Genomic DNA, 25,663 nt, shown 5'->3' on the forward strand with positions numbered 1-25,663 from the left:
AGAAGTTTTAGTAACTCTTCCCCAGAGTATAATATGGTGGGCTCACACACTCTCTCATTTTTTTTTAAAATTCTCATCGCTTCACTAGATGATCAATCGGTTTGTTGGAACGAAAACACGTCTGAATTCCTATGTTCCACGTGTGGTTAGACAAAGACAGAAATTGCCGCTACTCATCGGCCCCTTAAGAATATACGACTGATAACCGTTATCTAGTGCTGTTCTGACCACATACCATAGACATAAACATATACAATGTATGACAATGTTATTGTACTTTTAAAACGCCGCGAAATACGTTGACGTTATCACGACCCGCGTATGTGTAAGTGTGTATATATAATAATAATATTGCTTTATGACAATGTGTGTGTGACGTGTGTTTGAGTGGACGATTCAAGACCCAACTGACTATTTTAATATTTTATATATAAATTGACTTTTTCATGTTTTTATAAACATCAGCGGGGAAAATCCTAATTATGAGCTTTCTGGCTGCCGTATTGGCCTCCGCAGGTACGTCGTCGTCTGGTTTTTTTTTTTTGGTATCGCATTTATGCACACACACAGACCGTTTTAAACATTTGTTTTGTTTCTTTTAATAATCGTTGTGTTTGTTGTTGTCGTTGTTGTTGGGTTTGTTGCTGCAGGCGAGGTAGAAATGACGGACTTGGACAAAAATGTATCTGAACTCAAACACAAAATCACAAACCTCGAATATGACATCAAGGAAGCGATGGAACAACGTTACATGAAATTCGCAGTGGTGTCCAGGGACGCTGCATCGTTGCTAGATACGGCCCAGTCATATTCAAATCAAATCAACAACCTAATATCACGAATCGACAGTCAGGTAAATTAGAAACATAAATATTATTTTGCTTACCGTATAGTATATCTACTTTATCTAGCTTTGGTCATGGGCTTTAAATCACATAGGTTAGGTTATTAAAAATGTGTCTTTCCATTTCTAGACTAAAAGAGAAGTCGTAGACGCTATGTCTGATCTGAAAATGTTTAAATCTACATTGGAAGAAAACAAAAATAGTTTGATTATTATAGAACAAGTTTTGGAAGCAAGCATGAATCTAACAAGTGATAGTCAAACTAAACTATCATTAGCTGATAAAATAAACAAGTTGCAAACTGCTCAACACATTTTATTAAACAATGAACATTTAACAAAATTAGATGTGTATAAACCGTTAATGCGAGAACACCAGAGACTAACAGATGTCCTTCACTCAAACTGTGTAGCAGCCTGGGGGAAAAAAATAGTATGGTCGGAGAATGATAAGGAAAGCCAAGACTCTTGGAGAGTTATTTTAAAAATATCTGGCTGTCAGGATGATATTTGTGATACTGTGTTCGCATTGCAACATTTTGACTGTCTGAATATTGAAGTCAAAAAATTTTCAGATAAACTAATAAATTTAATTGTGAAACCAATTATTGATCAAAACTTACAAGTTGATATTGTAAAATTTGTGAATGTTTCAACATTGACTCTTAAAGTTTCCAATACTGAAGATGAATTTCTGTCAGCAATTATAAAAAAACTCAAGGATGTATTTGAATTTTTGAATTCAACTCTTCCTGCTGACATTAATGAAATCAAAATTATGTCTTATTTAGGATCTTATGCAAGTCAGCAATTTTGTAAACATTTTAAAGACATAGTAATATTTAATGCCATACCAGTTAAATATCATAATCTTAATAATTTTAGAGAAGAATTGATTGAAGTTCATGAATTCAACCAATATTTAAGTGAATTAGGTAATAAAATTATATATTTTATTTTATATTATAAAAAATACCCTTGCATTCATGTATAACGTGTTGATTTTTTAGGATTTTTTGAAGAATCAAATGATGAATTGATAAATTATATTGAAAATATTGATAATTTATTTTTCACAAAAATAAGTCAATTATACTATGATAGAGCAAGAACTATTATAAAGAAAGATCTCCATGATTTAGTCGAAGTGAACAATGTAAGATATTTTAGTTTTAAAACAACCTATGTAGTATGAGGTTTATTAATGTATTATTATATCTAGTAATTTTTTTTCTTATAGGAAAACAGATGGTCTTCTGATGAAGATGTTTTAGATGATAACGGGTTTTGCCAAAAAATTTTTGCTTATCCTCAAAGTAAAGTGAGGTAAATTGATAGTTAATTATTTAAATTATTACTTATCTTACATCATAGTAAATAACATTAATTTACGTCATACAACCTTAATGGGTGCTTAAACCCCGGAACAAACATAAAGAAGTTTGTTTCCACAGCGAGCAGCACACTCCTTGAAATGATACATTCTTTAAATCAAAACATTCTCTTTATACACAATTTAATAAATATTTAAATTGTAATAAAAATTCAAGTTTTCCAATATATTGGTTGTAAATTATAATGGTATTAACATTTAAATTGTATACTAATATGATATTGTATGCACGTATATACCTAGTTTAAAAATAATTTGTTTTTCAGTATTTAATTCAATTTTTATATCAAAAATCCTCAAATTTAAAATCTAGCGTCTTTTACCATTCCCGGCAATCATCCAATGCGACTAAAGTGTCGAGATATTTTGCGTAACTAACATGCACACTAAGCTCCTCAATTAAAAGTGTCACCTTTAGGCGCCATCTTTCTTCAAATATACTCATGTTAGTTTTTACTCTTAGCCTAATATGCTTATTGTATCAACTGATACAGATTGTATATTACTTATTTAAAATAATAATAAAAAAAAAAAATGTATGCAACAATATTGTTAAATATGTTAAATACAAGAAGATTTTCAATTATTTGTTTTTATTTTTTAGTTATTTTTGTTGTTACTAAAATATTTTTTTTGTATTTCAAGTTAACTCTTTAGAGATTATTGTATAGGTACTAAGCTAGCCGTATTACCTGACTTTGCCCGAGTTAAAACTAATCTACCTTTCTATTGTTTTTCTTTTTGAATTAGTAGTGTATTTACAGGAGTTGGGGGGATTCATGGGGTCCGGACCCCCATTGGACCCATAAATACCTATCTAAATATCTAATATATTCTGTAGTGGAGCCCCCCATTTAAATGTGTTTGGAAAATTAAATGGGCCCCCTCCATGAAAAATTCCTAAATATACAACTGTTTTGCATCAATTAAAATATTTAATACAAACAAGATTTTCAAGGAAGAAATTTGAGTGTTTCGATACGTATTGGATCAATTTTGAGTGTTCAAGAAGTTGAAACGTTCAGTATACTAATAACAATCACAATATTGGACTCAGACTTTGATACAATATCAGTACGTAACTATTCTTACTAACTTGGGGGGGAGGGGGGGTGTCATATAAAGATTTTAGTAGACTTAGTCAGTATGCATATATATTCGCATTATTATATACATGATGTGTTAAAATTTTGTTGGGATATGACCCCCATATTAGATTCAACCATAGATATTTCTCTGGTGTGAGCCACCTTATAACAACCTTTAGTAACTAAAAAATTAAGCAATAAATATCTGCAGAGTCTTAAAGAATCTATTGATATAACTCTTATTGAAAACGGTCCAGTAGTTTTTAAGCCTTAAGAAGACAAACTAAGATACATTTATTTTCATGTATGTAGATGGATTATGAATCTAATTAATCTAATATAAATAATTATTATTTTCAGTAAATCATTATTAGAATTTCTAGATCTTATTGATACAGTGGCCTCAGAAATGTCTACCATACCAGAAAATAATACTTGGAGATATCATGATATTTTAAATAACATAACAATTATGTATTGTGATGTGATACCGCTTCAGCATTGCAAAGTGCTAGAATTTCATCCTCAGCAATCTGGTATATAAATTATTCATTATTGTACAATTCTCTATATAATTTAATTTTATAATTTTTTTTATACACTTTCAGCTGTTCTTTACAATAACATTATGTATTTTACTCGAAAATTGGCTGAATTAAGTCCAACTTACAAGAACTTGCTTATTGTTCACTTGCTTGAAAAGCTAAAAAATTTAGCTAGTGAAATACTCCACTCTCAATGCAAACAGCAAATTACACAAATTGAAAAAATTGTCAATCAATCTGGTAAGAATTGTCATTAAAAATTATTGATTTATGTTGATTTAAATCTATTGGAATCTATTACATTTTTTATATATGATTATAATTTAATAAAATATATAAAACTTGTATATTAGACTAATACATACATCTTTTTCAGATATTATTTTGATGGCTGTAAATGCAAATTTAGGTTATTCTGTTGAAAAAAGTATGTCACAGTGTTATGATCTTTTATCAATCCTGAGTGATTTGTGGAGAGATATTTTGCCGTCAACTGTTTACTGTAAATTTATAGGTAAATACACAAAATTATATTATAATATTAATAATACTAATATTAAATTGGTCTAAAAATAAAGCTCTTAATATATTTATTTTATTTTTAGGTTATTCATGTAATGGATTATTTGAGTGTGTTGTTAATAAACTGTTCACCTTAGAAGACATATCAGCTACTTCAGCCGAACAGTACTCATCCATTTTCAACAAAATCATCAAAGATATTCCATCCTTTTTTCCGGTATTTTAAATAGAATGCAAACATAATATGGTATAATTATATATATTTTGTATGATTGATTTTAGGAGCCCAAAGAAGTTCATAGATACGTTCCTAAATGGTGGCAATTAAATGAATTAGTATATATATTGAGTTCGAGTATGAAAGATATTGAAAATCGCTGGGCGGATGGGAAAGGTCCATTGGCTAATGAATTAAAGGTTGATCAAATAAAATGCTTGCTGAAAGCTCTATTTCAAAACACTGATAGAAGAGCAGCATTACTCAAACATATTTTGGCTACTGCACAATCGTAGTGAACTAAAAATAAATATTATATAATTACGTCATTACCAATTTTACTTGAATATTATACTATTATGAAAATATTTTTTATAAAATGTTACATTGATAATCATAACATTTGAAAATTAAAAATATTGTTGAAGAAAATACTCTGTTTAAAAATATACAAGTTATATATTATTACTAACTGTACCATATAATATAACAAAGTAGAAATTAATTAAAAAATTTTAACTGTTTTATTTTTTTAACATTTATTATTAAATACACGATCTGTAATTATTATTTTACAATAAGCGTGTGTGATGGAGGATACATGGCTTGAATGAACAGGAGATAAGAAGCCTCTCATTGGAGTCACTTAAGGTTAGGAGTTTATTTTAAATGTGCTAGTATGAGAGAATGAGACTGTATACAAAGCAAAAGGGAAGTAGAGATACATACATATTTTAGTTAAGTAGGTCACGACACCAGGTACGTTTGAGTCGCCTTTTGGGATCACCAGGAATAGCGTTGGTGGATAGTTCGGATATCAAGGGATTACAATGGTTGTGGAATTTGGAGTGTGTGCGTTTGTCAAAAGGGTTTTTGCTACGTTTTGGACTGTTGAAATGGCTAGATCTCTATGTAGAGTGTCGTTAGATACATAATAAGGGGCAAAGGGGCAATGGTTAAACTATACATTTTAATAATAAAAACCTGACTTGTATTATTATTACTTAATAATATAAACTATATTCTACAGTATAAAATTTGTTGCTCTGATTAACAAAAAAAAAATGTAATTTAATGTTATTACGAATAAAAATGTAGGAGTCTATCAATGGATAAGCACTTCAAATCTAAAAAACAAAGAGTCAAGTAAAAAAACGACAAATTTAAAAAAATTTCAAATGCATTTTCCTTAAAAAACACAAAAATTCAAAGTTAATTATCAAGTTTATAAATTAAAATATCAAAAATATAAATAGGTAAATAATCATGAGTCATAACAATAATATTAAATCACAAATATCGTTTAGTACCTACTTATAATAGGTACCTATGTAATACGTTATAGCTGTTAAAAAACTTGTTGTAACCCTTTTCTTACTTAAATATTATTTTACTTAAAAATCAAAAATACAAATATATACATTTTATGATTACATTTTTATCGATAAAATTGTGTTGATCGCAGACTGCAGGTATCTATTAACATTTAACAGATTCAAGTTAGTACCTATATATTATTACATCAGCGCGACTATCAATACCCAAAGTGCGAAAATTAATATAAACGTAAAGTTTATATTTCAAAGATCGTGCACAAGCGTGCTTACGGATTTCTATACGTATTTAAAAAAAAATACAGTAGAAGCCATTTATTAGGAACATGGGTAATTGGTGCAGTCGCGTTATTGACACAAAATATCCGGGGACGGACCAGTCATAAATTAGAACCTCTATAATAATCAGAGTCCTTAATAATTTAATTATAATAATAATAATTAATTCAAGATAATAATATAATATAACCAAATTACCAAATATTTAATTTTTAAAAATGTCAGCAATATTATCTCCATTTTGTAATCGTTCTTACAGTGCAGCCTGCCGCGCGTAAACGTGAATTCCGTTGTCACTTACAGGGACACACTGTCAACGGCGTTGAATTGATAATCATATGTTTTAGGCGTTGATAACGATTTTTCCAATTTTCCTATGTACTTACAGTCCTTGGAGCGTGCACTCTAAATTTTTCATCGACTACGTAAAGGTTGTAGGGACTTTTCAAAATGGCATCTCGATTATTAACCATCCAAACGCCTTTGAAGGCCTTCACATTGAAATCGGGAGTCACTCAGGTAAGTGCTGAATACGGCGCACAGATAAGGAAAATTCTCGTCTAGGAACTCACAAAGTTTTGCACAGGTACCCAATTGCTGGAAGTCTACTGTGGCATCGTGTGTCTCTCCCCGCGTGAACGTACCAGAGACAAAGGTCACCACACTAGAAAATGGTATGCGAGTGGCCACGGAAGACAACGGTTCTCAAACGGCGACCGTTGGGTTGTGGATAGATGCCGGCTCAAGGTGGGAAACGGCAAGCAATAATGGTGTTGCCCATTTCGTTGAACATATGCTATTTAAGGCAAGTACACTCATATAAATATATATATTGCGGTTTCTAACATGTAGTGTAATTTCTATAGGGCACACCAACAAGATCACAGACCGCCCTTGAATTGGAAATTGAAAACATTGGTGCTCATTTAAACGCATACACTTCTAGGGAACAAACTGTCTTTTATGCCAAATCCTTAAAAAGCGATGTACCTAAAGCCGTTGAAATTTTGTCCGACATTCTTCAAAACTCTAATTTTGGTAAGTTAAAATATTTAGTTATAATATATAATAGATGTGTTTTCATAATGAAGTCACTACAACAATTATTAAATACAATTTTTATCAATATTGCACTTTCCTAGTACATCAATAATCAATGTCTGTAATATTTCATAATTATGTAGGTATCTTTTAAATAATTTTCTATTTAAATGACCTGTTTTTTTTTTTTTTAAGTTACTTTAAATTTAAATCTATAATTTTAATGTTATATTTTGAAATTGTTAATTTTTCCAGTTATTTGTTGTGTTTAAATAACAAGTAAAAAAGTAATATTATTTTCATTCATAAACCAGATAGGATACAACATTTCTTTCAAAAATTAACTGAAAGAATAAAATATTGATATTGTATAAAAACTAAATTGAAATATTTTTTATTAAATCAGATTTATAAAATGGCAATTTAATTCTAATAGTATGAATTTATATTAAAATTTTTAATTCAATTTAAATTAAAAAGTAGTGATATAATTTGATATGTTGATAGCAATAAACTTTATTATAAACAAAATAATTGTTTGACATGTTTAATTTTGTAATTAATAGGTGAAAATGAAATTGATAGAGAACGCGGAGTGATTCTTAGGGAAATGCAAGAAGTTGAAACTAATTTACAAGAAGTTGTATTTGATTACTTGCATGCCACTGCTTACCAAGGAACACCTTTAGGTCAAACAATTCTAGGACCAACTGAAAACATAAAGTAAAATAAAAATTGTTTTTATTAAAAATAATTTGGGATAATTTTGTATTTATCAATTTCAGTTCCTTGAAACGTAAAGAACTTAAAGAATATGTAGACTTGTTCTACAGACCATCTCGTCTTGTATTGGCTGGTGCTGGCGGAGTAGACCACGAAGAATTGGTTTGTCTTGCCAAATCATTATTTAAAAACCCAACAAATTTGAACATGGATGCTGATGTACCTCATTACTCTAAGTGCAGATTCACTGGTACAAATACTCCCAATTTTAGAGTTATTTGAAATGTATAAATATGTTCTTATATGATTAACTTAGTTTTAAAATTATTTCAATCCAGGCTCAGAAATCAAAGCCCGCGATGATTCCATACCCTTGGCACATGTTGCAATTGCAGTTGAAAGCTGTGGATGGGCTGATGCTGATAACATACCTTTAATGGTAGCCAATACCATAATTGGATCTTGGGATCGTTCTCAAGGAGGTGGTAACAACAATGCCAATCGTTTAGCCCGCTTTGCTGATTCATTAGACCTATGCCACTCTTTCCAGTCATTCAACACATGTTACAAAGATACCGGTTTGTGGGGAGCATACTTTGTATGTGATAAAATGAAGATTGCGGTAAGTTAACATACTGTTTAAACATCACTTAAAAACGAGATTGTACAACTTAAATATATTTACTATTTAGTAAAAGTCATATTTTTTATTTATTTGTTTTGTTAGGAATTTACTTTCCATTTACAAGAAGAATGGATGAGATTATGTGCTTCTGTGACTGATGCAGAGGTTGAACGCGCCAAGAACGTTTTGAAAACAAACATGTTATTACAGTTGGACACATCTACTCAAGTATGCGAAGATATTGGTCGTCAATTGTTATGCTATAACAGACGTATACCCCCTCATGAGTTGGAAGCTCGTATCAATGTAAATATATTATTGTTTTATAAAAATCACTGTTAATAACACATTATTCAAATATATTTTTTTTTTATCTAGGATGTTAGTGCCAAGAACATTCACGACATCGCAATGAAATATCTGTTTGATAGGTGTCCAGCTGTGGCTGCTGTTGGTCCAGTTGAACAATTGGTTGATTACAATAGGTTGAGAGCTGCTATGCGTTGGGTAGTTTTGTAATTTTGTCAGAATAAATTCTTTTGTTTTCATTCATACCACTTATTATGCCGTTTCTGCAGTAAAATTTTGCTCTATTCAACCAATCTGTTAAACCTATTTTCGATTTATCGATGTACAAAATTATCAAACATTTTTATATCCATATAATTCTGTACAATTGTATTTAGAGACGGTGTTAATTGTATTTCTGTTGATTAGGACAATATTAAATACAAATATATATTATTTGTTTTTTTTTTAATTTTGTTTTTTTCCTCTCATTTTCATACCTTGTAGCAGTTAGTCACTTACTAGTAAACATTGACTAGTAATATCATTGATTATAAATTCTATAGATCGCTCACTGGCCCGTATTTACACGGCACGAAAAATGGATGTGGCCGTTATGAAGCGCTGTCGTCGCCATAAGTAAATAACGGTTTATCTATATGAATTATTGAAAACTATGAGGACTTATTAAACTGCCTCCACCTTCTTTTATGTACAGAAAGCTCAAAAATATTCTATACATACCTCCTCACCAAATGATATATTTCAAAGTATCGTATTTTATAAGTATATACTTATATAATTTTATGTAGATACCACTGAATTACCCAACTATGACATTTGTTATAGGTGCCACTGTGAACTAAAATCTCTTCACACAATCCATAGACCTATTAACTAATTGACAGTGCATTCCACTCCGCCCTGCTAGGTGATTATAAAACCATATAACTGAGAGAGAGAGAGAGAGAACATTAAGTAGTGAAGGCCACTAAAGGATCTGTCATCTGTATACATTTTACTACTTTGTTTCTTCTCTACCACACTATATCTCACCCGTCTCTCTAAGCGATGTCCATTAGTTTATAGTTCATGACACAATACTTCTATCTTAAATTTAGGGTTTTTCTATGGGGCCTTCCTTAAACTACTGTATTTATAATATTTCTACAAGCATGTCTGGCCCCGATTAACCTTTTCAGTGATGATTAATTTGTAGCACATGGTTGTTGGAGTTCTTCATTTGCTTTGAGTGTTTTTCTACGGGCCATATAAATATACAATTGCCTCACTCCGAAACATTTGAATTGTGGCACTATTAAAATATGATAATTTACTTCTAGCTTCTCTCATTGGAGAATCTCTATTGTTTTGGCTAAGATTTATGTATTTAGTTTTTCATCATTTAGATCAACTTTACTTTCATTATTTCAAAAAGTATTAATTTGTTCAAAATTTTAGAATTAGACAGTTCTAGAATTGTATAACTTTTAAATATTTTTCACCCTTATTATTTATTAAGTAAACCACTATATCCTGCAATTACATCACTACGTGGTAATTAAACAAGTTATAATTATTTAAAAATGAATTAAAATTGTATATAAATTCCTTAGTAAAAAGGAGACTACACTTATTTGTGTCTTGTTAATATACATTATACCTAGATACCTAAAGGATCTTATTTAATAATTTTTTTACTTGGCTGTTTTTTACAGGGAGTTTGAAAAAGTATTTTTGTTGTGATATAAATAAAGATTATTTTTAAAGTAACTAAAATCAATATCATCATTATTTAGTTTATAACGAAAACCGTATAATATTGATTATTATAATATAAATATATTATAATTTACGAATTTTTTACATAAATATTTTGAAGAATCAAATTCGCTTATAATTGATATGTATTGATATGTACTGTATATCTGAGGTTATAAATGACAAATATTAAAATTAGGTAAAACTACCTTCAAATCTTTTTTTTATAAAAACTTTAAATGTGGCTTTTAATTATTCGCCCAAAAAAACTATTTTAAATCTAATGAATTCTCAATTTGTTTCTTTAAACATTAAAGATACTCTCAAGTTTAAAAATTAAAATTCTTTGCTTAAGTGTTTTTGAATATCTAACAGTATCTTCTAATTCCTAAATCAAAATATATAAGTAAGTTAAGTAGATTAATATTTCAATAAAATATACTAAAACTGAAAAGTATTTATAGAAGACTGCATAAAACATAAATCGAATGTAATATGATGCTATTGAATACTGCATATTAAATAATCTTAATAAGATAATCAAAAAAATATTAAATTTTTAGATCAATTTAACTTAATTTATTTATTTATGCAATATTGAATGATCTAAGACAATGTGCAGGTGTTAAAACTTCATATTCAATAAGTGTTAATCATCTTATTAATCACAACAAGAATAAATTAATTTCAACAATAAAAATAAAACCTATTTTGATCAATACTAAATAAAAAGTATAATATAAAATATTCATTTAATTTACTATGTCAATAATCAAAAACATTATTTTGGACAGTACAATAAATTTAATAACCAAGGAAAAACATTTTTAATAATCACAGCAATATAATATATTTGTGTTAAGTTTTACTTTTTTTTAAACTTTTTTGATTTATTAGATTTATGTCTACCGATATTCTTCTTTCTTACACCCATTGCGCCTTCTTCATCATCGTCAAGGTCTCTCTTACCTTTTTTATCTCCCATATCTTTCATATTCTGTAATTTTAAAAACAATTTATTTTTTAAAATAGGTATAAAACTCTGAGATTAGCAATATTAACCATTTTGGCCAGTCTTTGAGCCTCAGATACACGTTCTTGTAAACACATTACTTCATCGTCCTCAACTTGATATAATGGCAATTTTTTGCTAATAAGTTGTTCTATCCTTTGATACAATTCAATGTCGTACTAAAACCAATTAAATAATTTTAAGATTCAATATAAAAAATCAATAATTATAGGACAGAACTAATTTTTTTTTTTTGGGAAAGCTAGCTATTCGTGCAGTAGTTATTTAATTGATAACGACACCATGTAGTCATTATTCATAATAAAACTAAAAGAATCAGTGATTTAATGCAGCCACTTTTTTAAAAAGTCGTTCCATGCATATAGTAAAGAGAAAAATCAAATTATCACCCTACTTTCCCCCACTTGTGATAATCATTGTCTCAATGAACTCAAATTAATAACAATAAAAGACTTAATATAAATATAAATACAAATATACTTCATTAATAAAAATAATGTTAATAGAAATATTTTATCATTATTATAGAAAAGCGTTCCGAAAACATAGTAAGAGAATTTATATCATTCCAAAAGAAATATATCTACAGATATTGTATCGTAGAACTAATATTTACAGTGGTCTCTGTAATTATTATTTATTATATTTAAGAGGACGTTACACCAACATTTATTGTCTCCGTCTTACAAGTGCGTAACATAACAAATTGTACGTTCAGCTTCGTTGGTTTAAAAATTAGAGTTAACTGACCTCTTATAAGATTTAAAGGTTAGAATATTATCTAGTGAACCTCGTAGAGTTTATTTTATATTTAATTTTAAAGCCAGTTACGAGTATTTAAAAATGCAGAAACAATTTACTATTTATTAAAATACTAATACCTTGCTTTAAGCCACTCCGTTATTCCTCTTACTCAAATCCTTCCTATTAAACCGTACTTTTTCAGTAAGATGTAAAGACGAAACTTCTGACCCACATCCTATTAAAGCAGGCGTCCCTCAAGGCAGTATTCTTTCCCCGACTCTCTATAATATATATACAGCAGATCTACCACAATCTATCAACACTACTCTAGCTATCTTCGCCGATGATACAGCCATAATATCAACCAACTCCGAAATAGCCACCACTACAAACAACCTCCAAGACCACCCAACTACAAGATTGGTTCAGCTTATGGAAAATTAAAGTGAATGAAAATAAATCCTGTCACATCACTTTTACCCTCAGGCCTACAACAATTCCTCTAGTTTACATAAATAACCAAACAATTCCCATTGTCGATTCCGTTAAATACCTAGGACTCCTTCTCGACAAAAGACTAACTTGGGCTAATCACATCAAAGCTAAAAGAACTTCCCTTAACCTCAGGCTTCACAAATTAAGACCACTTCTTCGATCCAAAATCTCTTTAAATAACAAAACACTAATATATAAACAAATATTACGTCCAGCAATGACTTACGGAATTCAACTGTGGGGTACCACTAAAAATTCAAACCTAATCAAATTCCAAGCGTTCCAATCAATATCTCTGCGTGTCCTCTCTAATGCTCCTTGGTACGTTAGCAACCGCACCCTACATCATGATCTTAACATACCATCAATATCCACTCTTGCCTCTTATCATTATAACAAATTTCATAAAAATACCTTTAACCATCCAAACCCACTCATATCTAAACTTTCTTCTTGCACAATACCTGATAACCCCCCTCGTCGCCTCAAACGCAAATAGCCGCGTGATTTATTAAATAATGCCTAGTGCTAAAGTTACCTCCCCACTAAGTTTAAATTGGAAGTAGTGTCACTGGACACTCCCTTCCCTCAAGATTTTCATGTCCTGTAACATTCATTTCATCATATTTACTTATTATATAAATTTGTATATAGATTGTAAATTTTCTTAAATAATAAAAAAAAAAGCCTACAAAATTGCCTAGATAATAATCTGACCTTTAAATTTTATAAGAGGTTAATTCACTCTAATTTTCTAATGGAGCTAAACGTGTTCTGCTGAGTATACAATTTGCTATGTTACAAACTTGTAAGACGGAGAAAGGAAATGTCAGTGTAACATCCTCTAAATAATGCAATGCATTAATAGAAAAAAAAATTCAGAAAGGAACATTCTAAATCAGTATTATTTTAGTTATAAACATTTTTTAAGTAAAAAGTGAACTTAATACGAAAAGGTATAAAATATACTGTTACTGTTTAATATAGTATTTTTGATATGAAGTTTTAATTCTTTTCCTCAAATCTATAATTTTTGATTATTTTTAAAAGCTTCAATTACTAGCTTTATCTGTTATAATCTGTATGATATTAACAATTTTATAATCAATAACGTACCTGAGTCACAAGTGTAATAGCTTTTCCTGATCTTCCAGCTCTGGCAGTTCGTCCAACTCTGTGAATGTAATCTTTACTGTGAGTAGGCATGTCAAAATTGATTACAACATCAACATGTGGAATATCCAAACCTCTGAATTATTGCAATTTAAAAAATAAAAATTTAGAATAAAAATCTTTCAATAAATATATAAGGCAGATACTAACCTACTGGAAACATCAGTTGATATAAGTATTGATCTAGATTTTGATTTAAATTTATTTAGAGAGGCCAATCGCTTATTTTGTGTCATCTGACCATGCAATGGTATGGCGTCCAAACCCAAATTTCTGAGTAAAAGAGCTACACGAACAGTTCCATTGCAAGTGGCCATAAATACCATAAACGAATTGCCAGCCATTTCATTTAATATGTGTACTAAATATACGTCCTGTAAATAAACATTGCATAAGAACCAAAATAACAAACAAATAGGTACAGTAAGTAAAATTAATAATTATAAATGTTTACTTTGTATTTTACAGGAATGAAAATGTAATATTGTTGCAGCTGTTCAACTGTTTGGAATTTAGTAGACACTTCCACCCTCACAGGATCAACCAAAGACGCCCGATGCAGCTTTTGTACTTTTTTAGTCATTGTAGCAGAAAATAAAAATGTTCGCCTTTCTCGGGGAATGACTTTTAAAATTTTGTCTACTTCTTCTTCGAAATCCATGTTTAAAATTCGATCAGCTTCATCCATAACCTATTCAATGTAAATGATAAATAAAAATGTTTCAATCAGAGTATCATAAATGGTTACTTACAAGCACTTTTAAATTTCGCAAGCCAAATCCTTTGGTGTTTTCGAGATGATCTACAAGGCGACCGGGTGTTGCTATAATAATATGTGGTTTTTTAGCCAACATCAACGATTGAGCCATCATATCCATGCCACCAACAATAACGGCACATTTAACACCAATACTCGATCCTAATTTAAAAAGAAACAATTATTAACAGCACAATTAATATTATTTGTCAGTATTTACCTAGGGCTTCTATTTGCTCAGATATTTGGAAGGCAAGTTCTCTCGTTGGCGTTAAAATGAGAGCAAAATATCGTTGAGGGTTTTCTAATAGTGCTTGCAAAATAGGAATGGCAAAGGCGCCTGTTTTTCCAGACCCCGTCTCGGCCAGTCCGATAATGTCTTTGCCCTGCAATGCTACCGGAATAGCTTCTTTTTGTATTTTTGTAGGCGTTTTCCATTTTAATGTTTCGCAAGTTTCACACAACACGTCAGTCACACCCTACAACAGTGACAATAAAAAAATAAACATTTTATTTTATGGTTGTGATTTAATACCTCGTATATACTGATTACTGAAAGACATAATTTGTACCTACCAAATCTTTGAAAGTGACCAAGGTCTGGTCGTCTTCATCGTCGTCGAGTTTTTTGGATTCTTCGGAACTCATACTTATAATATTATTCTATGATCAGTGTTTGTCTTGTAAATCAGTGAGATGGCGTACCTATAATTTACGTAAATAAATATTAAATAATAATAAACATTTAAAAACAATTTAAAATATTAAATACATAACCTTAATTATCACATGCCTGAAATTAAAAGTGGTAACCTCTTACAAACCAAACCATGGTTATACCACAGAACAACACTTAATAATTCGTTATCATCACGGACTAAGATATAATCATAGAACTATGGAATGGACTGGAAACGAGCAGCTTATCACGGCCACAAATGTATGTACAAGAGGCAAAGTGCGGGGGGTCGCGATGTGTTCCTGGAGTTCACGCGCTCTGCATTTAACACGGACTAAGATACAAATTGTGTAGCCAAATAAAACCACCGGTAGCGCTGAAAACTTCAAGAACAGAGTTCTTATCAGCTAAGTGACACCTTTTCGTGGCCGTCCTCCGACCGCCGCCGACCATGTCGTTTCCAGTCCATTATATCCCCTAGTCCGTGGTTATCATAATTTCAAAATATTAATAATTGATAAAATCATTTTTTTTTTTTGGACTGCGAATGTGGAGATCTGGTTCAAGACTCATAACTCATACTTATAACATAGAACCTTATAATAAGTCTATAATAATATACCTGGGGGACGAAGTGGCCGGGCATGGCAGAAACCTACGGGTGCCCAATTCGTCCCAATTCGAAATTCTGCCAAAACTAAACACAAGTGTTAGCCCTTCCTACAGTACCCTTCCACACATTTGAGAAAACACCCAATGATCTATGTTGCCGCGAGTGATTTATTTTCGATCACAGATTCGTCCATATCGATATTTATAAATAAATTCATGTTTAAGAAAATTTAAAAATTCACTTAGTTCATTCCATATTCTATAGACAGCATGCAATGTTTACTTGACGTCTATACTTATCATAGTTTTGACCCTTAGATCATAATATACAATTGTATATGATACATATCAATTATCAATACACCTTGGATCTAAGGTTTTGAGTTAATATGTCTATGGTTTTGACCACATGATTACACTATATTAGGTATAATTGTTATCAGGGGAAGAATTGCCCCATCGCCGCGGCTACGTCATGGGCACACTGACCGTTGGCGTCCTTGAACTCGGCGTATCACGTTGGCTAACCTGTCACATTGTCCGTCGGACATGAGTGATTTGTATTTTGTTGTAAATTTTGATTATTTTGTGTATCATATTAAAATCATTTGTATTTGTCGAAATTTTTATTATTGTTATCGTGCTCCGAGGTCCGATCGCGTTCACCTCTGGCGAGTATACTACTATTGTAACGTGGAAAGTGTGCCGTTATGCGCCTTCCGGAAGGTTCCGAAAGCACGCCGCGTTAGCAGCAGCCGCAACGAATTCGTCCGATCATAGCTCGCCGCCGCCGCCACCGTGTCCGTCGCCAAATCGCCGAAGGCCGAACACCGAAGTCTGCAACAGGAGTGAAGGGTGTCCAGGACAGGTATTTCTGGCCGGACCACACTGTTCCGAGAGAAGATAGCCTGACGGCCTGCCACAGTGCCCTTCACGGAGAGACATAGTCGGCTGAGGAATGTCCTCGTTTATCTATCAAGGGACACAAATCGTAGGACGACACCGTTCCATCCCAGACTTCGTATCCATTTGAAGCAGACTCAACGTATGTAGACAGTGTTCCAGTTCACTCATGTCACCTACGGCTTTCGGCCGTCTAATCACTAGTCTTGTGTTGCTATCCAATGATTGTCCACTGTCTGCGTATATACTCTGTCTGCCGATAGTGATGTTGTCTTGTTATGCCAGTGTTGAAACAGTCAAGTTAAATTTACATTCTGGGGTTGACAATGTTACTTAGAGTGCATTAAATCATTTACCTAATTTATTGTGTGTTTATTAAACATAATACATGACATATGTGTTGCTCACAACTTTAATTATTGTCTTTGAAAACTCGCTGGTTCTAGATGTATAGGGTATTTTTTTTATAATTAAGCCTACCATTAATAAACTACTAGTAATCAATTTATTACACATGAGTGCATGTCGGCAGCGGTAGGTTAGGTACTATAATAATCAATACAATAAATATAATGTTTTATTTTGTTTCTTAAAGAAATTAATGCATTAAGTAGTCATAATTGACATTTTTCAAGCTTATATTGTTGACACCTGTTTAGTCTGAAACAGTAAATTAAAATATAAGTGAATTTAGTTAATTCTGTAGACTAAATTTTTTGCCCCATAAATAGGTTTGGTAACTTGCAATAGTAGGTATATTTAAAATGTAGTTATCAGTTCTTTCTTTATTTTAGGACCTACCTACCTATGTGTTAATTTTAGCTATGTAAAATTAATAATTTCATTACTCGATAGTCAATACTCATAGTGTATTATATTTTTATTCTTGTTTATCACTATACAATTTGTTTAATATTATTTACAGAATTAATTAACAAATCACAAATATGGCAGATACTGGAGACAGTGATAGTGATACGGATATACAAGTGTATAAGCCTCAGAAATCAAACGTTAGTATTATCAAAGTGATATTCATAATTTTATGTTTTTAATTATACAATATGTATTCTTTTTAGATCATTGAAAGTGATGAAGAAATTTCATCCAGTAGTTCTGATGGCGAATCTGATAAATGTCCAATATGTCTCACCCGACTAGGACAACAAGATTTAGCTTCTCCAAATTCTTGTTTACATACATTTTGTTTAAACTGTTTAACTGAATGGGCAAAAGTAAAATATATTCATTGGAATAATAAAACAATAGTTAACTATTTATTATTCTCTATTTTCTGTTTTAATAGAATGCAAAGACGTGTCCCATAGATCGTTTGGATTTCAAATTCATCATTGTACGAAGTGTTGATGGACAGTTATTACAAAAAATTGATATAAGCCTTAAAAATGAAGTAGAGAACCTTACCACAAATTTTGAAGACTTAACTTACTGTGAGGTGAGTCTTAAACTTTTATATAATTGCACTTCATACAGTAATTATCATTCATATTGAAAATACATAAATATTTTAAGGTTTGCCATTTAAGCCACCGGGAAGATGAAATGCTTTTGTGTGATATTTGTGACTGTGGGTATCACATGGACTGCCTTAATCCACCTATTTATACAGTGCCATTAGAAGAATGGTACTGTCCTCAGTGTGAAGCAAGAGAACAGGTTAGCTTTAAATTTAAATAACACTGATCCAACAGATGTTAATAAGATTATTTATGATACTTATAACATATAGGTATAATATAGTTTTTACTTATTAAATTGCAATATTTATATTTTATCCAATAGCAAAGTGATAATGATATAGATCGCGAAGAAGTAATTGATCTATTAAATGATTTAAATGATGATGAGCAATTACCTAGACCAAGGCAGACAAGAATACGATTACAACAACGTTTGGTGCCACGAACAAGAGCTAGTGAAAGAGTACGAATGAATACTCAACGGCTGCGACAAAATGTAATGGTTTATATTATCAAGCATTACAATAAAAAGAATATTAAAATAATTATAACATGTGTAGGCTACTGAAGGAGGTATATTACAAACAGCTTCTAAAGGGAAAAGGACAAAGAAATATTCAAAAAGAAAAGTCAGGGTTAAAAAGTGGAATAAAAAAGTAACTAAAATATTTGTTTGGTTTCTTTTTGTAGTTAATAGAATCAAATTATTTTATTAACATTATATTTTTTTTTTTGTTTAAAGGGTAATAAACCTGTAAGAAAAAAGAATACTCAACTAACTGAAAGATTAGGGATGTGTTCATCGAGATCGAGTAGAAACTCTTTTGGCGATAATAACTCATTGGGCACTTCGTCAAGTTTCGTAGATCATACATCATTAAGTATATTTGGAAATCCTCACGAATTTGACTATGTTTCTGTAGAGTACGTAATTAAAACTTAGACATTTTCAAAAATCAAATTATTTTCTATTGTTTATTACATTTTAGGTCTGATGAAGAACGTGACATAGGTGGTGATGGACCTTTAAATATGTCAGTAATGTCTCGAATACGTATTTCAACAACAGATTTGATCTCTCGGAAAGAAATTAGTGAAATTTTACGTCGGCCTGTACGTAGAAATATTAACATATCACATAATACTGATTCGATCAATATTTTGGACACTATATTGAATGTACAAGAAAAACAGTTTAAAAAAAAAACTATTGAAAATGAAATGCAGAATGTTGATAAACACATCACTCAAGCTCCAATGTATTCAGATCATAGAACTGACAGGAACTCTGATAATGTTGGTAATTATTCATCAAATCGCAATAATAATAGAAACTATCCTAGAAACACTGATCAATCATACAATAATGCTGGAAATTCAAGTTCATATGAAGAATCTCAATTGACTAATGAACCAAATTTTAGTGAAAATCAACCAGTCAATCCTTTTCCTTTCAGAAACTCTGGTCCTATCAAGTTTCGTATGAACGTTACAAAAATGGGTGAGAGGAAGCAACCTCGGACTCCTCCTAAGGCAGTCACTACTGAATACAATGTAGAAGAAGAAAGTGGCCCTAGTACTCAGGTAGAAGAAACTTTTAAAGCACTTGAACCCCCACCTGATCCACCAGCTTTATTGTTAGGTATCAATTTGGACGACGATGATGCTGATAATCTTATAATTGACGATAAAGATTATTATGATCCTGAAAATCCTAGTGATAATGATGATGAAACAGAGATAGGCAGACAAACTGGAACTGCTTATATGCAATCACCAACATACGGTGGTTACATGGAACAAGTAGAGAATAGATCTATACCACATATACCTATTTCCAATAGTAATAATATGTTACGTCCAGATGATGAAGGAATGTCTTCTGAAGAAGATGAAAAAGAAACTAATGATGACTGTCCTAATATATCATTATATTCTTCTACAAGTCTTAAAATATCTAATTCACCCAAAGAATATGGACCTTTTTTGGAACATGAAAAGGTCAAAAATGATAAATTAAGCGGAGATGCAGAATTACAGTTTATTCCTATGCCACCTGTTAGTCCAGAAATAGACTTGCTATCTGAACAAGGAGAAACTAGTCCAAAATCTGATGAAGATGAATGTTTGGAAAGCATTGAAGTTGATGATGATACAAAATTATCTTCGCCAAAAACAGATAATAAATGTGAAAATATTGACAACTCTGATGAAGATGAAAATAAATCCAACTCTGGCGATGACGTGATTGATGTCATTAATGAAATTCATTCAGACATGGAACGTGAGAGTAAAACATCTAAATCATTAGAAATGAATCAAGAACCAGATATAATAGACCTCGAACACGACGATACTATTGAACCTTTAAATGATGACACAGCCATAGATCAAGAAAACATAAATTTAACTGGAGATGCTACATCTGATGTATCGTGTACAACATTAAATAGTTTAGATACTGATCAGCAGCAAATAGAAGCTAGTAACTTAAATTTTGATCCAATATCAGATTCCGAAGAAGAAAAGAAAAAAACTAAGAGTCAATTAGATAGGTCTAATAGTAGTCAAACAAAAGATAAACTGTCAAATGGTAAAAATGAGGTGGCAACTTGTGCACCCAAAGGAAACAAAGATAAAGATAACAAAAACAAGGTAAAAGAAAAAGAGTCTGAGAAAGAATCTGTGCCATGGAAAAAACTATCAAAAAATTCCAAAGATAGAAACTATCGTTATGGAAAAGGAAAAGAAAAATTAGGTGAAGAAACCAATCGAAAAGAGAAAAAACAGAAAAGAAAAGAAATAGAATTGTATGATGTTCGAAAAGTACTTGAAGATAGACCTAGACGTAAAAAAGATAAATTTGGAAGAGATTTATCTAAATCTAGTCACAGTGATTCAGACTCTATTGACCGAAGTCGACGGAAGAAACGTAAAAGAAGTCGTTCTAAGCAGCGAAAACGGTCTATTTCATCTAGTAAGCCTAAAAGTCGCAAACATTCTAGGAGTCGTTATCGTAGTGAATCTAAAAATAGACATCGTTCTAAAAGTAGACATCGTTCTAAAAGTAGACATCGTTCTAGGAGCAGGCATCGATCAAGAAGCCTAAAACATATGGGAAAATATGAAAAGAATCAAACAATTGCAAAAGAACGTTATCGTTCTCCGGCTTTATATGAACAGCGTGAAGTGTCTCCATTATCAAAACGTCAAGCAAAAAAATCAAAAGAAATAGCAAGTATTTACTCTAAAATAGAAAAAGACTATGAGAGAAAACTATTAAAAAATGATAAAATTTCTAAAAAAAAGCTCAAGAAAAAATCCAAAGATTATCAGTTTTCATCTCCATCCCCAAGATCATTGTCACCTGGTATGCCAGTGTGGCAATCACCAAGAGACCACATGAGTCCATGGTCACATACAGATATTTCTCGTACACCATCACCTGCTTACACACGTCATACAGCAGATATAGATGTAAATTATACAAATAGAGATCAAGAATTTTCAGAGTATAATGACAACATAGCATTAAATAATTTAACAGTTATAGTAAAAAATGATACCTCAAAAAAATCTAAGCTCTCTAAACGACATACCACTCGTCAAATAGCCGCTCCACCTGTCAAAGAAGTATTTGCTTCTGGGGACAATATATTAGTAAGTGTTAATTTCAACAAAGATGCAACATCCAAACAAAATTCCCAAGAGCCATTGAAACGTAAACGGCAAGAAACCTTACCAATATTAAACGCCAAAAAATCAAAAAATACCAATGCTGCGGCAGTACCTGACACTACTTCGACGAATCAAAAAACATCCACAAAAAGAGCCCAAAACCCAAAATGGTTAAATCGTAAGAGAGTTTCTAGGACAATTGAAGTGATCAATGCTAAACCAGTTGCAATCATAGATTTAAATACTTCTCCATTTAGAGAAATAGAGATGTCTCCAAAGTCCGTTATTGTTTTAACAGACAGTGATGAAGACAAACAAGTGACAAAATCTGAGGCTAAGAAGGACAGTAGTCCTGAAAAGTCTAAAGAAACTGTCATTGTTGAACAACAAAAGCCTGTGGAGAAAAATGAAAACAGTACCCAAACAATATCAACAATCATGAGCGGTGGTCCAAAAACTCCTCCTGAACCAGTAATCACCATTTCTAAACCAGATAACATATCTACTAACAGTTGTGAATTCAATAGTCAAGATGAAGATCACACTGAACCTCATGATGTACGGGGCCGAGGACCTAATACACCTCCAGAACCTCCTCGGTCTATAGATACCGTTGTTAGCGAGACGGCGTACGATCCTTTTGAACCAACAAAATCAAATTCACCAAGCCCACCGCCAAGAATTGATATGTTTGAAGATGATGATGATGACAACCATAATGACACGTCTGCACAACCTTTAGAGGAAAACAAAACTACTGATAGCCAATCTTCTATTTCACCCCAGATAGTAGCTAAAACTATAACGCCACCGTTTTTAGAATCCCAAAGTTCAACTCAAACAGATAAATCTCCAGAAAAACTTGCCACAACCACTACAAATACGCTCTTTACTTCTAGTCCAGTAGCGGCCAAAACTCCTAGTCCAGTTCAACCCACACCTACTGCCACTAACCCAGATGAAATAATCGATTTGGATGACAATGAGGACAGTCAAACGTCAGCATTTGATAACGGTGCTGATTCACCTTACTCCCCTGGTGAAGGGTTTGTGGATGAAATGAAAGGTTCATCACCGGACAGTCCTGTTCCTCAAACAAAGAATGTTGTATCTACGTCACAGAACCAAAACAAAGGTGAAGTAAGAAGTAAATTGGACACTTTGCTCAGTATACTACCTCAATCTAAACCTACAAATGTTTTTGATAACATAATGAAAATTAAGAACTTACAACCTCTTAAATTTTCTTCCAAATCAAAATGTAAGTATATGATAATAACACTTAACCTGTGTTATTAATTGTTCAATAATTATAGTGTATTTTTCTTGACATTGTTATTCACTTTAGATTCTAAACATAATACCTCTAATGAGGACAGTGTTGATGATTTACCTGGATCAGCAGTTGAATTGGAATCAAAAAATAAGGTGATATTTCTTGATTATTTGTATCGTAGAGTATTACTACTGTATTTTTAGCTATTGATTTTCAAAAAATTTTAAATCTTAATTAAAATATTAATCGCTAATTTTTGATACATGTGTGTAGTTCTTGGAAAAGCTTAATCGACAAGAACGTGTTATTGAGGAAGTGAAACTAGTGTTAAAACCTCACTACAACAAAAAACATATAACAAAAGAACAGTACAAAGATATTATGAGGAAAGCTGTACCTAAAGTAAGTCAAATGTAGTAGAAAAATAATTTATTATTATTAATGTTGTGTTGTGTGTGTAGATCTGTCACAACAAGAGTGGTGAGATCAATCCACAGAAAATACATAGTCTTATTGAATTGTATGTGATCAAATATAGACACTCCCACAGAAAACAAGTACAACGGATCCCAAACAAGTGAATTGTTTTTTAAATTTATTTACATAATTGTGTATAACATACTACATACAGCGTAGCTTATTTCTAATCACAAATAAATTTAAGCTGAAAGCTCAAACTCATTGTTACAAAGTTATAGCAAAAAAAGATTTTTATTTATACTTTGTGTTCTTACCATTGTGTATTAGTATTAATGTATTCTTATTATTCATCATTTTTGATAGGTATAAAAAAAAAGCCAGCGTTGTTTTTGACCCGGTTTGTCTCTTTGACTTTCAATTTTATTATTTGTAAAATAACAACATATTAATTGTATATTTATTTATTGTGTTATAATTTTTTTTACTACATCATTATGATAGGGAATATAATATATATTATTATATTACTTTTATTATTGTACTGTATTGTAAATATCTTTAATCTAATTTGTATATTCAATAACAATACCTATTTATTTATTTAACTGAATACCTTATAGTTAATCGTTTTATATTCAAAACTTTTTAGTCATACATATAGTGAAAAATTTTAAATTAGTTGGGTAAAATTTTGAAATTTTAGATTTATTTAATTTAGCCCGATTAAAAAAAAATATATTTATATTTATTATTTACCAAACACACTTGTAGTTATTTTTTCTTTACTACATTCAAATTGTTTCCTATTTCTTGGTTATTTTTAATAATACCTATACTCTATTCAAAATAAGACCGTGACCAGGCGGCCGAGTTGTGCGCATGGGTGTGGCTTTGTTCCGTGGCAGTCGCCGTAGTGGGGACGGCATCTGGCCATATGTCTGACTGCCGCCCGACGAAAACTGGTCACCGCCTGGTCACGGTCTTATTTTGAATAGAATGTAGACAAGACGTGTCTATACTATAGCGATGTTTTGTTTTATTCTTATCAAGAACCTACACAAACACATTACCAGTAATAGTCTTGAAGTAATAAAAAATCCATATTAACCCTTTCACTGCTTCAGGCTCCAGTACTATTATGTCCAAATCTCTGTGAATAAATTATTATTATAACTTATATTAAATGTCTAATTTTGTCCAAATTTAAACTTAAAATATCTATAAAAAAAAACTTCCTCTTAGTATTGTTTTTCGTCCTTAAATTATAACAAAATAAGAAAGTCGTCCAAGATGTTCAGATTTGAAGCTGGCACGGTCATAAGGTTGAGCAACAATATTTAATGTACCTAATGGCTATTCATATTATTACTTACATTTTCAAAACAATTATTAACAGCAGAAATAATGTGATTCATTTTGTCCACTAAAAATAGGGGCGTACCCAGGAATTTTTCAAAGGGGGGTTCATATTTTTTAAACATGTAAAAAGTATACTATCAGTTTTTGCACCTTAAGAATTTTAAATTCTGTCAATAAATGGGGGTGGGGGGGGGGGTCCAGATCTGAAAACCATCCCTTGGTATGCCCCTGACTAGAAACATCTATAAAATGGAAAAGTTTTTAATGTGTCTGAAGACCTGACAAGCAACTACGATTTCCCAATAGAACTGCAAGTGTTTTGTCATTAGAACTGCAACTAGAAAACCTTGACCCGCCTAACCGACATCGATCATTATCGAAATGTATCGCATG

General features: G+C 31.3%; 4 protein-coding genes across 5 annotated transcripts; 3 read left to right on the forward strand and 1 right to left on the reverse strand.

Moving 5' to 3' along the window:
• Positions 1–258: 258 nt before the first annotated feature.
• LOC132949531 (centromere/kinetochore protein zw10 homolog) lies at positions 259–5,139 on the forward strand. The gene is made up of 10 exons (XM_061020471.1): positions 259–516; positions 651–853; positions 975–1,779; positions 1,855–2,000; positions 2,085–2,170; positions 3,686–3,861; positions 3,934–4,110; positions 4,247–4,384; positions 4,476–4,609; positions 4,675–5,139. Exons 1-10 carry the CDS (start codon positions 483–485, stop codon positions 4,903–4,905), a joined length of 2,130 nt encoding a protein of 709 aa, XP_060876454.1. The 5' UTR covers positions 259–482; the 3' UTR covers positions 4,906–5,139.
• Positions 5,140–6,583: 1,444 nt separating this feature from the next.
• LOC132949268 (mitochondrial-processing peptidase subunit beta) lies at positions 6,584–9,355 on the forward strand. Its single transcript, XM_061020064.1, has 8 exons — positions 6,584–6,741; positions 6,809–7,027; positions 7,089–7,260; positions 7,830–7,986; positions 8,049–8,236; positions 8,325–8,608; positions 8,714–8,917; positions 8,990–9,355. Exons 1-8 carry the CDS (start codon positions 6,673–6,675, stop codon positions 9,128–9,130), a joined length of 1,434 nt encoding a protein of 477 aa, XP_060876047.1. The 5' UTR covers positions 6,584–6,672; the 3' UTR covers positions 9,131–9,355.
• A 2,038-nt stretch (positions 9,356–11,393) lies between these two features.
• Positions 11,394–15,796, reverse strand: LOC132949359 (ATP-dependent RNA helicase DDX47). Of its 2 annotated transcripts, none has more exons than XM_061020219.1 (9): positions 15,656–15,796; positions 15,439–15,567; positions 15,083–15,341; positions 14,858–15,024; positions 14,560–14,796; positions 14,256–14,479; positions 14,049–14,181; positions 11,723–11,851; positions 11,394–11,657 (listed from the first exon to the last, which is right to left on the reverse strand). In XM_061020219.1, the coding sequence occupies exons 2-9, from the start codon at positions 15,508–15,510 to the stop codon at positions 11,526–11,528; spliced, it is 1,353 nt and encodes a 450-aa protein (XP_060876202.1). In that variant the 5' UTR covers positions 15,511–15,567; positions 15,656–15,796; the 3' UTR covers positions 11,394–11,525. The 2 variants fall into 2 exon arrangements, with proteins under 2 accessions (XP_060876202.1, XP_060876201.1); XM_061020218.1 differs by having other exon boundaries at positions 15,640–15,748.
• Positions 15,797–16,731: 935 nt separating this feature from the next.
• On the forward strand, positions 16,732–24,665 carry LOC132948509 (putative uncharacterized protein DDB_G0282133). The gene is made up of 12 exons (XM_061019008.1): positions 16,732–17,198; positions 17,982–18,069; positions 18,136–18,291; positions 18,363–18,512; positions 18,590–18,733; positions 18,860–19,033; positions 19,098–19,193; positions 19,280–19,461; positions 19,527–23,476; positions 23,564–23,643; positions 23,765–23,893; positions 23,953–24,665. The coding sequence occupies exons 2-12, from the start codon at positions 18,004–18,006 to the stop codon at positions 24,070–24,072; spliced, it is 5,247 nt and encodes a 1,748-aa protein (XP_060874991.1). The 5' UTR covers positions 16,732–17,198; positions 17,982–18,003; the 3' UTR covers positions 24,073–24,665.
• Positions 24,666–25,663: the final 998 nt, after the last annotated feature.

This window comes from Metopolophium dirhodum, chromosome 7 (assembly GCF_019925205.1).
Source record: "Metopolophium dirhodum isolate CAU chromosome 7, ASM1992520v1, whole genome shotgun sequence".
Lineage (NCBI taxonomy): Eukaryota > Metazoa > Arthropoda > Insecta > Hemiptera > Aphididae > Metopolophium > Metopolophium dirhodum.